Source organism: Nicotiana tabacum, chromosome 12, assembly GCF_000715075.1.
Source record: "Nicotiana tabacum cultivar K326 chromosome 12, ASM71507v2, whole genome shotgun sequence".
Lineage (NCBI taxonomy): Eukaryota > Viridiplantae > Streptophyta > Magnoliopsida > Solanales > Solanaceae > Nicotiana > Nicotiana tabacum.
The window spans coordinates 113,062,552-113,075,544 of NC_134091.1; the positions used below are offsets into that span (position 1 = coordinate 113,062,552).

The 12,993-nt window shown below is 32.5% G+C and overlaps 1 protein-coding gene and 1 long non-coding RNA gene across 2 annotated transcripts; one reads left to right on the forward strand and one right to left on the reverse strand.

Moving 5' to 3' along the window:
- Positions 1–2,429: 2,429 nt before the first annotated feature.
- On the reverse strand, positions 2,430–9,013 carry LOC107809054 (kirola-like). Its single transcript, XM_016633645.2, has 2 exons — positions 8,761–9,013; positions 2,430–2,650 (listed from the first exon to the last, which is right to left on the reverse strand). The coding sequence occupies exons 1-2, from the start codon at positions 8,945–8,947 to the stop codon at positions 2,430–2,432; spliced, it is 408 nt and encodes a 135-aa protein (XP_016489131.1). The 5' UTR covers positions 8,948–9,013.
- LOC142167442 (uncharacterized) lies at positions 2,940–7,488 on the forward strand. The gene is made up of 2 exons (XR_012697582.1): positions 2,940–3,081; positions 5,815–7,488. It is a non-coding gene; the product is annotated as an uncharacterized LOC142167442 (long non-coding RNA).
- Positions 9,014–12,993: the final 3,980 nt, after the last annotated feature.

The window sequence follows — 12,993 nt, forward strand, 5'->3', positions numbered from 1 at the left end:
CTTTTGTGAGAGTGAGAGATTTTCTTTGATATATTTGAGTCCTTAAAATATATTTGAGCATTTGATTTGAATGTATGGTTTCAACTTACTCTCCTGCTCTTGTTGTGAGGGCACATGGTCTCACGGGGGATAGGTAACGTAATTAGACTTCTCTCTATGATGTTGGGTGTTCAAGCCATGAGTGCATTGTGAAATTGAGTTGGTTTTTGAGGCTAGGATTTTTATGAGCATGTTGTCTTTGTTTGCATATTTTTGAAGTATGGCATAAGAAAAGGGGAGTGTATGTGATTGCATATGCTAAGGTTTAATTGTTACTATTTGTTGCTATCAACCATGGCCATTGGTGTAGTGTGCCTCAATTGTGTAAAAATAAAGTGTTCAAGGATAGCGTGAATTGTTAGTTGACTCGAGGACAAGCAATATTTAAGTGTGAGGTAGTGATGTTTGGCTATAATTCCGTATTTTTAGTACATTATTTACCGTACATTTAAGTACTTTAATACTAAATTATATTATATTTGTGTTTAAATGAGTCTATTTTATGTGTAGGTACGTTGAATACGAAATTGGGAGTAAAGTAAAGATTTTATGTGTAATTTATGCGCTACAAGAATGACTCGTGATTATTTGATGATGAAAAATATTATAATAAGATAATGAAACAATGATTGAAGACAAATGATTGAAGGCAACGGCAAAAGAAGACAAAATGAAAGAAGCAAAGGAATAGAAAATAAAGAAACAGAAATGAAACGTGAAAGAAGGAAAAGTTATGCAAAGCAAAAGAATTGAAACTAAGCAGAAACAGAAACATGCGTAGTAACGAATTTTGCTCGCGAAATACTTCACGTCCCACAGTGGAAACCGCGCGTCAGAGGTTGCGCCGCCGGGGTATAGCGAGGTGGATAAGGCGTTTTGCCTCGCGAGGCGAGGCCTGTAGCGATGATGTTCCGAATTTTTAAAGCCTATTTTATCTCCTATTTTATTTTGGACTTGGTTATTTCGTTTGGGTCTTTTCCCTACACATATAAATAGTCATTAAACACCATTTTTAGAGAAGAGACCGAGATTAGACCTAGGGAGAGCACGGAGCCGCCGTGGAGGCCGTAATTCATCAGATTCCATCTTTCTTCCATCAAACTTAGTAATCTTTACTTTTTCTTGATGATTTATTGTTTTGCTACCATGTCTATGTGGAGCTAAACTTCACGTTCTAGGGTTGTGGTTTTCATGAATATTGAAGTTTATTAATTATATTACTGTTAATTCGAGTTATCATCTTTGGTTGTTTCTCTAATTTTGTGCATAATTGCTTAATTGTTTGGCCAGTTGTTGAGTTCTATTTACTATCTATGCTATGGTTGGGAAAGACGTGTTTAGATTAGAGTAGAATTGGAGAGAGCTTGTTTCTGAACCCGTGGGCTCGGGGAAAGATTTCGCGGTTAGGATAGGAATATACCTAACAGTCTTGCTTAGTTGAATACCGTATTATATTCATTCATTATAGATTCAAGACCATAGGAATATATGGTTGATATATTATGGATAGACGGATAATATTGTGGGAACATGCTATTTATATAAATGATCCGGTCAACTAGCAATCATAGATAATTTGGATTAACATGTGTAATTATGAACTCAATAGGATTGATAAACCGACCACAATCCTGGAATCTATATCTCCCTTGGTTACGTGTTTAAATTTTGCAATAGTAGTTGTAATAGAAAAATCAAACTCTTGATTATCTTGGACAATTAACTGATTTTAGCTTGCTTAGTTAATCGTTAATCTAAGTCTTTGTGGGTTCGACATCCGACTTTCGAGTCACTTTATTACTTGACGGCCATGTATACTTGCGTGTACTTGGGAACTAACAAGTTTTTTGGTCAACATATTTTTTTGACTTTTTTACTTTGTGACTGAATTAGTCGCAAATATGAAGGGGGAAATTCCCGCGTTGTTTTTCCACCGCTTTAGTCGGAATAGCAGTCAATATTATTTTAGGAAAATAGGTAATAAAAGTAAAATCATTTTCCGATTACTGCAGTCGCAAATTTAGTCGCATTAGTGACCATTCAATATTCAGCCGCAAATTTCGGTGAAATTAACATTTTTCTACTAGTGAAAGCAGTATTTTTAGTAGTGTTGGTCATCTCATCCAGATTGTTTATTCTAAGGCAAAGTGGCATTATAAAACATATAAGTGAACTGGCAACTCTTGAAACTGATCATATAATGTTGAGGCATTTCAAGTTTGTTTTTATGAGTATTGTCTGATTTTATTCCTTTTTGGAATAAAAAGGAATAAGAATCTACAGATTGTCCAATGCTCATGACACAAACCACATATATTATTATCAGCTATATCAAATAGCCCGGGTTCTTCTATTTCTCGACATGGTGAGCCTCTATATCTTTGGTCAGATCAGTGACATATCCCAAGAAAGTTAAGAGGCTCAGGGGTGTCTTCAGTTTTCTTCTCATACACAAATGTCCATGTAATCCAATGCTGATCGCAGGAAATGTTAACAGTGAAAGCGTTATACCGTTCCAAGAGATCTCCTTCTATCCCTTTCCATGTGATTGATTTCTTTTCATCATCCATGACTTCTTCAATGACACACTTAGCAATCTTCTCATTTCCATCTATAATCATTATAAAAAGAGATCACTACAAGAATTTTGACTTTTAACGACCAGTTTTTTACGAAGGGACATGAATTCGGTCGTTATAGGTATATTAATACCGATCACATTTTTTTTCCGGTCGTTAAAATTAATTTTTAGTTTAATATTAACAAAAAAAATATTCGATCCTTAAAATTCATAAATCCGGTCGTTAAAAATAAAAAATAAAAATAACGCTAACGTTTCCCTATCTTTTGCTCAACATCAGCCCACTCACGCCACTTTTCCCTCTTTTTTTGCCCAAACCCATAATTTTCCCACTTTTCTTTCTTTTTATATAGGAATTACAAAGCTAGGGTATAAGTGAAATTGAGCAGTTGAAACTTTGTGAAGCATCAGGCCTTGTGTTCCTCTCTACAACCTAGGATTTCATTCTTCTTCTTCTCAAGGTAAGCTCTAATCTTGTAGTACTATTGTGAAATTGGGTATCTTTTTTATACTCCAATTATCTCTTTGTTTTTTATGTATTGGTTTTTTTATATAATTACATGTACTACAATTTTATAATTATATTCAAATTTTAACATTGCTGATGAATGTACAAGAGTTGCTTTTATTTATTTATTTATTAAATATTGCTCGTTATATGTCAACTGTGTGTATTCTTTTATAGAGCAGATTATTTTTGAACTGGGTTTGATTTTGAATTACATTCAGTTTTTCTGTTGTTTCCATTTTAGCATCCCTATTTCTTCTACTTTTCTTGAACAAGACTATTATTATATGAGAAGTCTAAATTATGGTCTTCAAAATTATTAATTATTTTTGAAGCAAAATTAGGAGAAATCCACTTCCACTAAAAACCATGTCGATATGTATGTGTATCATAGTTATGGTCTAATTAACTATTCTATAGCTAATAAAAGAGAAAGAGTAAAGGAAAACTAACAAAGTTATATCTTAAGCAGAATTTACAGGGTTTGTTTGCATTTAGTTTTGGAAAAGTTTTTCTGTGACCTATGTGTTTCCATTGGATTTCAATAAAATTTATTAAAAGCTTTTCTGTTCTTTTACCCCAAAGAGCTTCAAAATATACTATTTCACTGAATTGCTATACAGTCATGGATGAGATTTATTACCAACATGATGACATATAAGTGAAGCTATACTGATAATTCTGCTAATTGGAGTTTGGTTTGACCTTATTTGTATTGCTTTAAGTACTAAATCATGAGTTAGACTCCATATTTAGAGTCCCTTAGTTTTAAGAATCATGTTAACAGAGAACTTGAAGTAAATGATGACTTTGTTCACGTGCTATGTGCTATAAAATGTTGAAACAATTAGAAAATCACGTCTTATTGTATGAATATTAAGAATGCACTTTTTACTTAAAATATTGGTGAGTGGTGTATTACTAAAGAACATATGGTTTTGGACATAAAAGTTAAGCTTCAGGTGAAGTATTTTGTTAAACTTTAAATCCTCCAATCCTTTTTTATCACATTCTTCCTTCTATAGTATTCTTTCTCTTCAGTTGTACAGTATATCTGTATCATATTCGTTTAAAATGAAGATTGCAGAAGCACTACTAATAAGGGGTAGTTTAGAATTTAATATTATTCCTCATGCTTTGAGCTCATTTTTCCTGATAATTTGCCTTTCCTTTCCTTTAATTTGAATATTCAACTGAGGTGAATTATTGGCATTTGTAGCTGATAAATGTTTGAATTAAATGTTTCTAAGACAAAGCTATAGTTTGATATAGGATAGTGTTGATTATACCTAGATTTACCTGATATGTTACATAAAAGAGTTGAAGTATTATGTAAAAGTTTATGTGTTTTGTAGTACCTTCTTGCTACTAGCTCTAATAAATTGCCACCTTTAGCAAAATAAAGAAAATTAAAATATGTTTAGTTACCCAGACTACAAAGTATATTCATCTTTATTTTGCCTGTCCATGCAAAGTTTAAGTTAAAATTGAAAGTAGTATGGGCATGCATGCTGCACAAATAGAGAAAGGTATTATGAAGAATGTTTGATACTGAATTTTACTTTAACATCTGGAACTGTATAAATTAAGAAGACCTTTTTTAAAATTACCCTGATAAAGTCCTGCATCTACAACCATATTGTTGTTCATTTTATTACAAGCCCTTGATTCTCAAGACGAGCTACTCATTAAGATTTGGAACAACTTAACTTGAGAATATTATAATGTATCTATTCTCGTGTTACTACTTGCCATTGTCTTTTATTTCGATTTTCTGATTGCATTACCTATTGCTAGTTTTGTATTTTCGCTTCGGTGTCAAATCGGTTTGCTTGTTATTGCCCCTCCCCTTTTTCCTTCCTGAGCCGAGGGTCTACCGAAAACTGCCTATCTGTCTTCTTAAAGGCAGGTGTAAGGTCTGCATACACTTTACCCTCTCCATGCTCCACTTGTGGGATTACACTGGGTATGTTGTTGCTGGTGGTGGTGATGTATCAGTAAAAATTATTATTCCTTATGGATGTCATTGCCTTTAGATTCCTCTCTTCTAATAGATAACACTAATACTTTCGTTATAGTTGTATATTGACTAGATTTTAGATATTTTTTATGTTGCTACATTTACTCTTACAATGGTTTTCTGTATTGTCTAGTTATGATCTTTCGCCAAGGGATAATGTATATAGAGAGTTTTCTCTGTTAGAAGTTATAGAGATGGAGTGTATTGCCTTAAGAGAACAAATAAAAGATAGAGCATTCTTTAGTTTCTATACCAAGATAAGATTCTAAAGGTAATTTAAGGTACTATTTTCTTAATCAACAATCACACTCTAAGAGCATCAATACAAAGTAAATTCTGTTTTAGTTTTCCTGATTTGTAGCTTATTTATAAAATCGTTACCATAACATATTTTCAATTATCAAGATTACTAGAAATTTAACATATTTATTCATCCTTTATTGTAAAACTATTAAGGCTATTACTTAGGTTATAGGCCAATGAAATGGTTGATGTGAGAAATTGTTCAAATGGATTATAATAATAGTCTTCGAAAATAGATTTACTAATATTCCTTAGTAAGGGTGAATAATATGATTTTGTTCGCTTGTGTTCACTTCTTGTTTATTGCTATATTAATATTTTTTGGTTGAATATATATGTATATTAATTTTGTGCATGCACCAGATTATGGCACCTGATAAGCAATGGATGAAACTTATTCATGATCGACTTGATAACGCTTACATACTTGAGGTGGAGAATTTTCTGGATTATGCTTTTGAAAGATTGGGAGAAATACACGAAATATGTTGTCCATGCGTCAAATGCTGTAATGCAATTTCAGGAACACGTGAGCTGGTTAGGTCACATTTAATAGTACACGGAATAGTCCAAAATTATACTCTCTCTCCAATGATCTTATCTCTATTTCTTTCCTGTTACACTTATTATTATCTCTCTTTCTACCTCACCATTTTTAGTAGAAACTAGAATACCCACAAAGCAGAACAATTCTGTCATATCATTTAAGCTCTGAGCCTGCAATTTTCTTGAAATAACTAAAGGGTACTCTACTTTTCTTTGTTCTTTTCTATAATTTTCTGCTTTAGCTTCTAGCTTTATTTCCATTTGAATTATTGCCTTCTTTTTATTTCTCTCTGTTTGTTTCTTGATGATAAAATCACGAGCTTTGTTGGTTAGTATGTTGTTGTTATAATTATTGTTATTATGGTTACTAGTAAAATGCTACAACTATTATAACTATTATTGTTATGATTATGATTTTTTAGTTATTATTTTCTCTTTGTAAAAATTGGAGCTTTTGGTTTCTTTTCTTGATCTACTATGAGTAGCTTCAAATTGCTCTTCTGGTAATTTTTTTTATCTCTTTGCATGTTACTTCTAGTAATCTTTGTAATCAAATGACAATTAAACTCTTCATGGCCTTGATACAATCTTGGGTATTTAAAATGTCATATATATTTCATACCTTGGATAAGAGTTTAAAAGATTTTAAGCTATTATTGAGATCTTCTTCCATAGTTGAGAAGACATTAGTTGGAAAGAAATGGAGAATCAGCTATTCTATCTAATATCTCCACACTTTTAAAGAATATGGCTTCAAGACTTGAAACTTAGAATGCTATACGGAGTCCTCCAGTCGTATAATCATAAATTAAAAAATTACGCATTGTGGTGAAAGACATGTTGCACTAGCCATCTTGCAGACAGACTTAAGGTTTTCTTTTCTTAAATGCTTGGTCATTGTTCTCCCTTTAATAAGTACTAGTTTATTTTTTCGTAAGCTGGTGGCAGATTGCCAAATGGTATCCAAGAACATTGGTTAAGATTCATGATGTTTGTTTTGGTTTTGTGTCGGGGAAAATTTTGGAAAGGTGAAAAAGTGTATTTTGGGTCCAATAATAATTTGTAATTTGGTATAAGTTAGTCTGGTACTTGGCTAGAATTTAATTGAACTTATCACTTCTTTGGCTAGTCAACTTACTTCTCGTGAATATGGTTATCTATCTGTGCATTCAATAATTTAAGGTGTTATCTGTTCATTTTCCCTTTAAAGTGTTTATTTTCTTCTTTAGTTATTTATTCTTTGATACGAAACTCGCATAAATTTGTTATTTAAACGGATCAAAAATTTAAAATCCGAAGAACCTATATTTGAAGAAAGTGTAGAGCAAGTTGAAGTTCAAGAGGTTTTTGGTTCGTCATCGATGGTTTAAAGACACTGTCTTATGTATATATGTTACAATTTTATTTTTATTCTTTTTAGGAATTATTTAAAATGATGCTTAACTCACCTCACTTTATGCTTCTAGTTGTCTCCTATCTGGGTTTGCATTATTTTTACTTTTCATAATTTTAGCAAGATGGGTTTGTTACAATTTGGATTGGTTTCTCGTAAATATGATACTTTAGTTCTTTGTATTAACAAGATATCAAGTATTTGGTTTATTTTCCGATGTTGTTAAGCGTGTATGAAAGCGTATAAATAATTATTACTATTCATATAATTTAAAAAATTTTAATTATATTTATTACATTTTCATATTAGCGAAGAAAAATGTGGTCATTAAAACTCTTTAACGACAGGCTTCTCAAACAGATAAATGACTATTAACGAAGAGAATATTGGTTATTAAAAGTAATTATACAATTAACGAAGGGAATATCGGTCGCTAAAAGCACTCGAATTGACATAGTACATTGTTGTTATTAAAGACTTTTAACGTCTGGATAACAAATTAGCGAGGGGAAAATCATGTCGCTAAAAAGCATGTATAACGGCCGAAAATTACGTCGTCGCTAAAGATCCTTTAACAACCGGTTACAATCCGGTCGTTAACTTTTAACGTCGGGACTTTTAACGACCGGTGACGACCGGATTTTTTTGGTCGTTATTAACTTATAACGACCGGAATTGGACTTTTAACGATCAGATTTCCTCTCGCTAAAGTCCCATTTTCTTGTAGTGGATCCAAAAATATAAAGAGGCGTTAACCCTAGCTCAACTTTTACAAAAATAAATAAATAATCTAGTATTTGGTTTTAAAGTTCTTTTTTTATTACACAAGGGAAAGGGGAAGGTGAAGGTGAAAGTGAAGGTAGACAACAAGATTCCTCTACATACTTATTGCTCCTACGTGAGAGACTTTAATCGATAATACTAGGGTATGAGTCTTGAATCTTGATAATCGTTATTTCATTTATTATGTTTCTTCTCACTTTTTATATTTTCTTTTTCTCTAAAAGTTATGAGAAATTCAGTATAAATGGAATTTATGTAGCTGGTCCTCCAAGAATGTTGTTGTAACTGTGTCAGATTCTCCAAAAATGAATAACTTTGGAAGAGCCAACACAAAATCCATGACACTTTTGAAGAATCCGGGTAACATAGACCGTAAAAATGTGAGACAATATTGGAACATGCATATATGAGAAATTTTACTATTTGAGTCACATAACCAATATTACTTATGTGAGTCTTGTTTATTCCTTGACAAATGAACTCATGTTCCTCCTTACTTATATATTACAAGAAAAAGAATGGAATTTCATTTATGTTGAAAATTCATCAAATCGAATCATATAAAGGGAATAGATTTTTGTTCTTACCCTCCTTATATTTCCAGGTAACTACAGAACCAACCTCTCCAATCCCGCCTTCATGAAGATCAAAACCTGTGACCTTATTGGGGCTTATGTTGGATACATGATGAGGTTTGGTTTGATAAAGGTCATGAAATAAGTGTCCTCCACATTTCACCTCCATTGAAACAGCCAACTTGCCTTTCAAACCCATATTTTCTTCTTAGGAATAGCAACAGATAGTGATAAGAAAGCAAGTCTGTTAGAAAATATTCAGAACTTGTAGTCCTTATATAGAATTAATTATCCATGAAAAGCTTCTAAATAAAATTGGACAAAGACATATATTTGACAAAGGAGTTTTTTCTTATTCTTTACCAACGATTTCTTTGTTCATTAACTTATGAGAGCTACTATCATGATTTCTAGGAATAATGTGTTTGCGTTCATAAATGCGATACGAACATAAATGGGTGGGCATTTGGAGGATTAATTTCACACACGGTCACTAAATATTTTTTTTGGGGTATCAATAAAGTCACAAAATATTCTGTCTCACGATTAAAGTTATTAAACTTTACTATTTGTACCAGTAAATTAAAATTACAAATTTATTTTGGTTTTATTAAAGTCATAAAACTATGTACTAGTTGCTCGAAAAATACAACTCATCAGAAAGTCAATAAAATTTTAAATCTTAACGAATTTCGAGCGAGTCATTTTCCAGTTATTCATTTTAATAATTTTGCCAACTTGATACTAAGGTTAACATCCGAATCCAGAATTGCTATTAGATTTACGATGTACGTAAACTAACCCAAACCATTTCACTATTTGTCCGTTGAAAATCCCAAACAGATTTTATTCTTGGAAAAATAATTTACATACTGTTTTCTCTGACTTTCCAAAAGAAATTTAGTTAGAAGTCGATCTACCAGTGCAGCACTTAAGCTTAAGTACTTAAATATCAATTGTAATATTTACACTAAAATTGATAATTTAAAAAGATAAATAATTAACTTGCTGCAATAATTGTAATTTTTTTATTAAACCATCAAGAATACGGATCCGGTTCTATTCATGAGGGTCTTGGTCCAAGTTGAAATTCCATGTTTGCTAGTCTTAGGGTATAGTTAGTTCGATAGGCTTACTTAGCTCTAAATAAAAAGATAAATTCTAGATTTGAAATTTTTCGGCGAGTTATTTTAGTGCCGAAAATTTGATTTTCTGTTGAGTTGTGCTTTTCAAGTAATTAACACATAATTCAATTATTTTAACGAGATATAAAATAGTTTTGTAACTTTGGTGAAAAATTCAAAAACTTACCAGATTTTCAAGTGGTAATTGAAAAATAGTCACAATTTCAAAAGTAATCGAAATTTAACCACTTTTCATGTAAAGATAAATTTGAACGAAAATATTATTTAAATTACGGAAAATATTCCAGCATAATATACTCGAGTTTCAGTATAATATACTGGTCAAGCATAATATGCTGGAAGTTCATACACATGTGCTCCAATCTCCAGTATATTATGCTCGAACTTTCCTCGTGTTGGAGTTCCAGCATAATATGCTGGAAGTTCATACACAGGTGCACCAATCTCTAATATATTATGTTGGACCGGTCCGTATTGAAGCAAAATAATAGCTATTTTTCAATAATTTTGCAAACGCTGGCTATTTTTCAATTACAAGTCCGAAAACTGGCTAGCCCGTACTATTTTTACTAAATAAAGGTATGTTACTTTAGTAAGACAAAAAATAACTCTATAGTTTTACTAATACAAAAGGTAAAGTTTGATGACCCAAAATATCATCTTTAAATTTAATAAGTAATTATGTGTTCTAAGACCTCGAAAAGCACTATTTATCATTCATCGACTTGCGTGCGTAGTCCGTATAATTTTTTGGAAAGTTTTTATGTGAAAGATGGATTAAAATGTGCAATGGAGTTTTAAAACTCAACTGAGTTGACTTTGATCAATATTTTGAGCAAACGGACTCGAATCAGTATTTTGACAGTTCCGGTAGGTCCGTATCGTGATTTGGAACTTGGGCGTATGCTCGGAATCGAATTCTGAGGTCCCTAGCCTGAGATATGGAATTTTGATAAAAAATTAAAAGCTTGAAAGCTTAATGATTTTTAAGAATTTACTGATGTTAGATTTATTGACACCGGATCCGTATTTTGGTTCTGTAGTCCTGTATAGGTCCACTATAATATTTATGACTTGTATGTCGAATTTGGTGAGAATTGAAGTTAATTTGACGTGATTCGGACGTCCGGTTGTGAAAATATAAGTTTTAAAGTTTTCTTGAAAATTTCCTTTGATTTGGTGTCTGATTCGTAGTTCTATGTGTTATTTTGGTGATTTTATCATGCGAGCAAGTTCGTATGATATTTTCGGACTTGTGTGCATGTTTGGTTTGAAGCCCCGAGGGCTCGGGTGAGTTTCGGATAGGCTACGAGATGATTTTGAACTTAGAAAATCTGATTTTTAGCTTCTGCTGTCATCTGGTGTTTTGTGCTTCGCGATCGCGAAGCCATTCCTGCGATCGCAAAGAGGAAAGTTGGACTGGCACAATTGTGCTTCGCGTTCGCGACCGAGGGCACGCATTCGCGAAGGGTCGAAGTGCAAAGCTTCGCGTTCACGGTCGAGTCCTCGCGTTTGCGAAGAGGAAATGAGGCAGAAGATGGGGTACTCAAATTTGTTCTTCGCGTTCGCATGAAACGGTCTGCGATCGCGTAGGTTTACGGTGTTATGCTTCGCGTTCGCATGTGTGATGTCGCGTTCGCGTAGAGCAAAGTGGCAGCCGTACAAAAAATGTGTTTCGCGAACGCGAAGCCATTCCCGCGTTCGCGAAGAGTAAAATAAACCTCGGTAAAGTTGTTCTACACGATCGCGTACAAATTTTCGCGATCGCGATGAATAAAAGCTAAAAAACAGAACTTAAGTTCTAGAAATGGGATTTCGACCCATTTTCAACCATTTTTAACTTTTGAGCTCGGGTAAGGTGGTTCTTGGGAGATTTTTACGGGAAAGCATTGGGGTAAGTGTTACTTATCCTATTTTGATTATATTTCATGATTTCATACTCATTTACATCATGAATCCGTGAATTTATGGGGAAAAAATCAGATTTTTATAAAATCTTCCAAAAATAAAAATTTAAGATTTGAATGTCCATTTGACATCGGAATTGGATAATTTTTGTATGGTTGAACTCATAGCGGAACGGGTGTTCGGATTTCATGAGTTTTTCCGGAATTTGAGACATGGGTCCCATTATCGAATATTTAAATAAATTTCGGATTTTTATCCGAAAAATTATTAAATTCATATGGAATTAATTCCTATGATTCGTATTGAGTATATCGAATTGCTTGAATTTCAGCTACCGGAGGAGACTTGAGGTATAACTGCACGGCGTCCGCAGTTCTGAAGTACCTGTCTACTTTTCTTTAGCTGTTTGTTTATTTCCAGACAATTTTATTTTATTTAGACCCTTATTTGTATTATTTTAGAAGTTCGTGCACTTGTAACACCAATTCTGGGATGGTATTTAGACACCGTTATTTTTATGGATTATTCACTATATTTCAGACCTTACTTCCGCATTTATTTCTTTGTTATTAATAAATTTAAAAATTATTTTAAAATGGCTAATATTATTCTAACATTGGCTTGCCTAGCAAGTGAAATGTTAGGCGCCATCACGGTCTGAAGGTGAGAATTTCGGATCGTGACATAAAATTTAGTGACCATGTGTAAAATTAACCCACACACGGATTGCCCACCCCATAATTTCCATAAACGCTTTGGGTGATGGTTCAAAACACTTTCTTCTTAAATTTTCTTTTGAGTATTATTTGTACGATACATTTATTGCAGTTTCCATGCTTTTTATACATATCTTAATTTTACTTTTATTTATAAAAAAACTTTGAAATACATTTTTACCTTATTATATGATAGGTGAAACATCGCACCTCTAGCCCTGCGCTTAAGACACAAAATCTAAAACTAAAAGTTTATAATTATTCTTGTAATACCTCGAAAAATTTCATTAACTTTTAATGTATCTTAATGTTTGAGAGGCTCTATATAATTTGAGATTTTTAGAAGTTGTTTACATATGAGATATAAACGAAATAGGAAATGGAACTGTGATATGTAATACGTACAAGGTCAACTTTTAACGATGGATAAGTTTGAGTCTCAGACTACGGATTACAGAGATTTAAGGATCGCATTA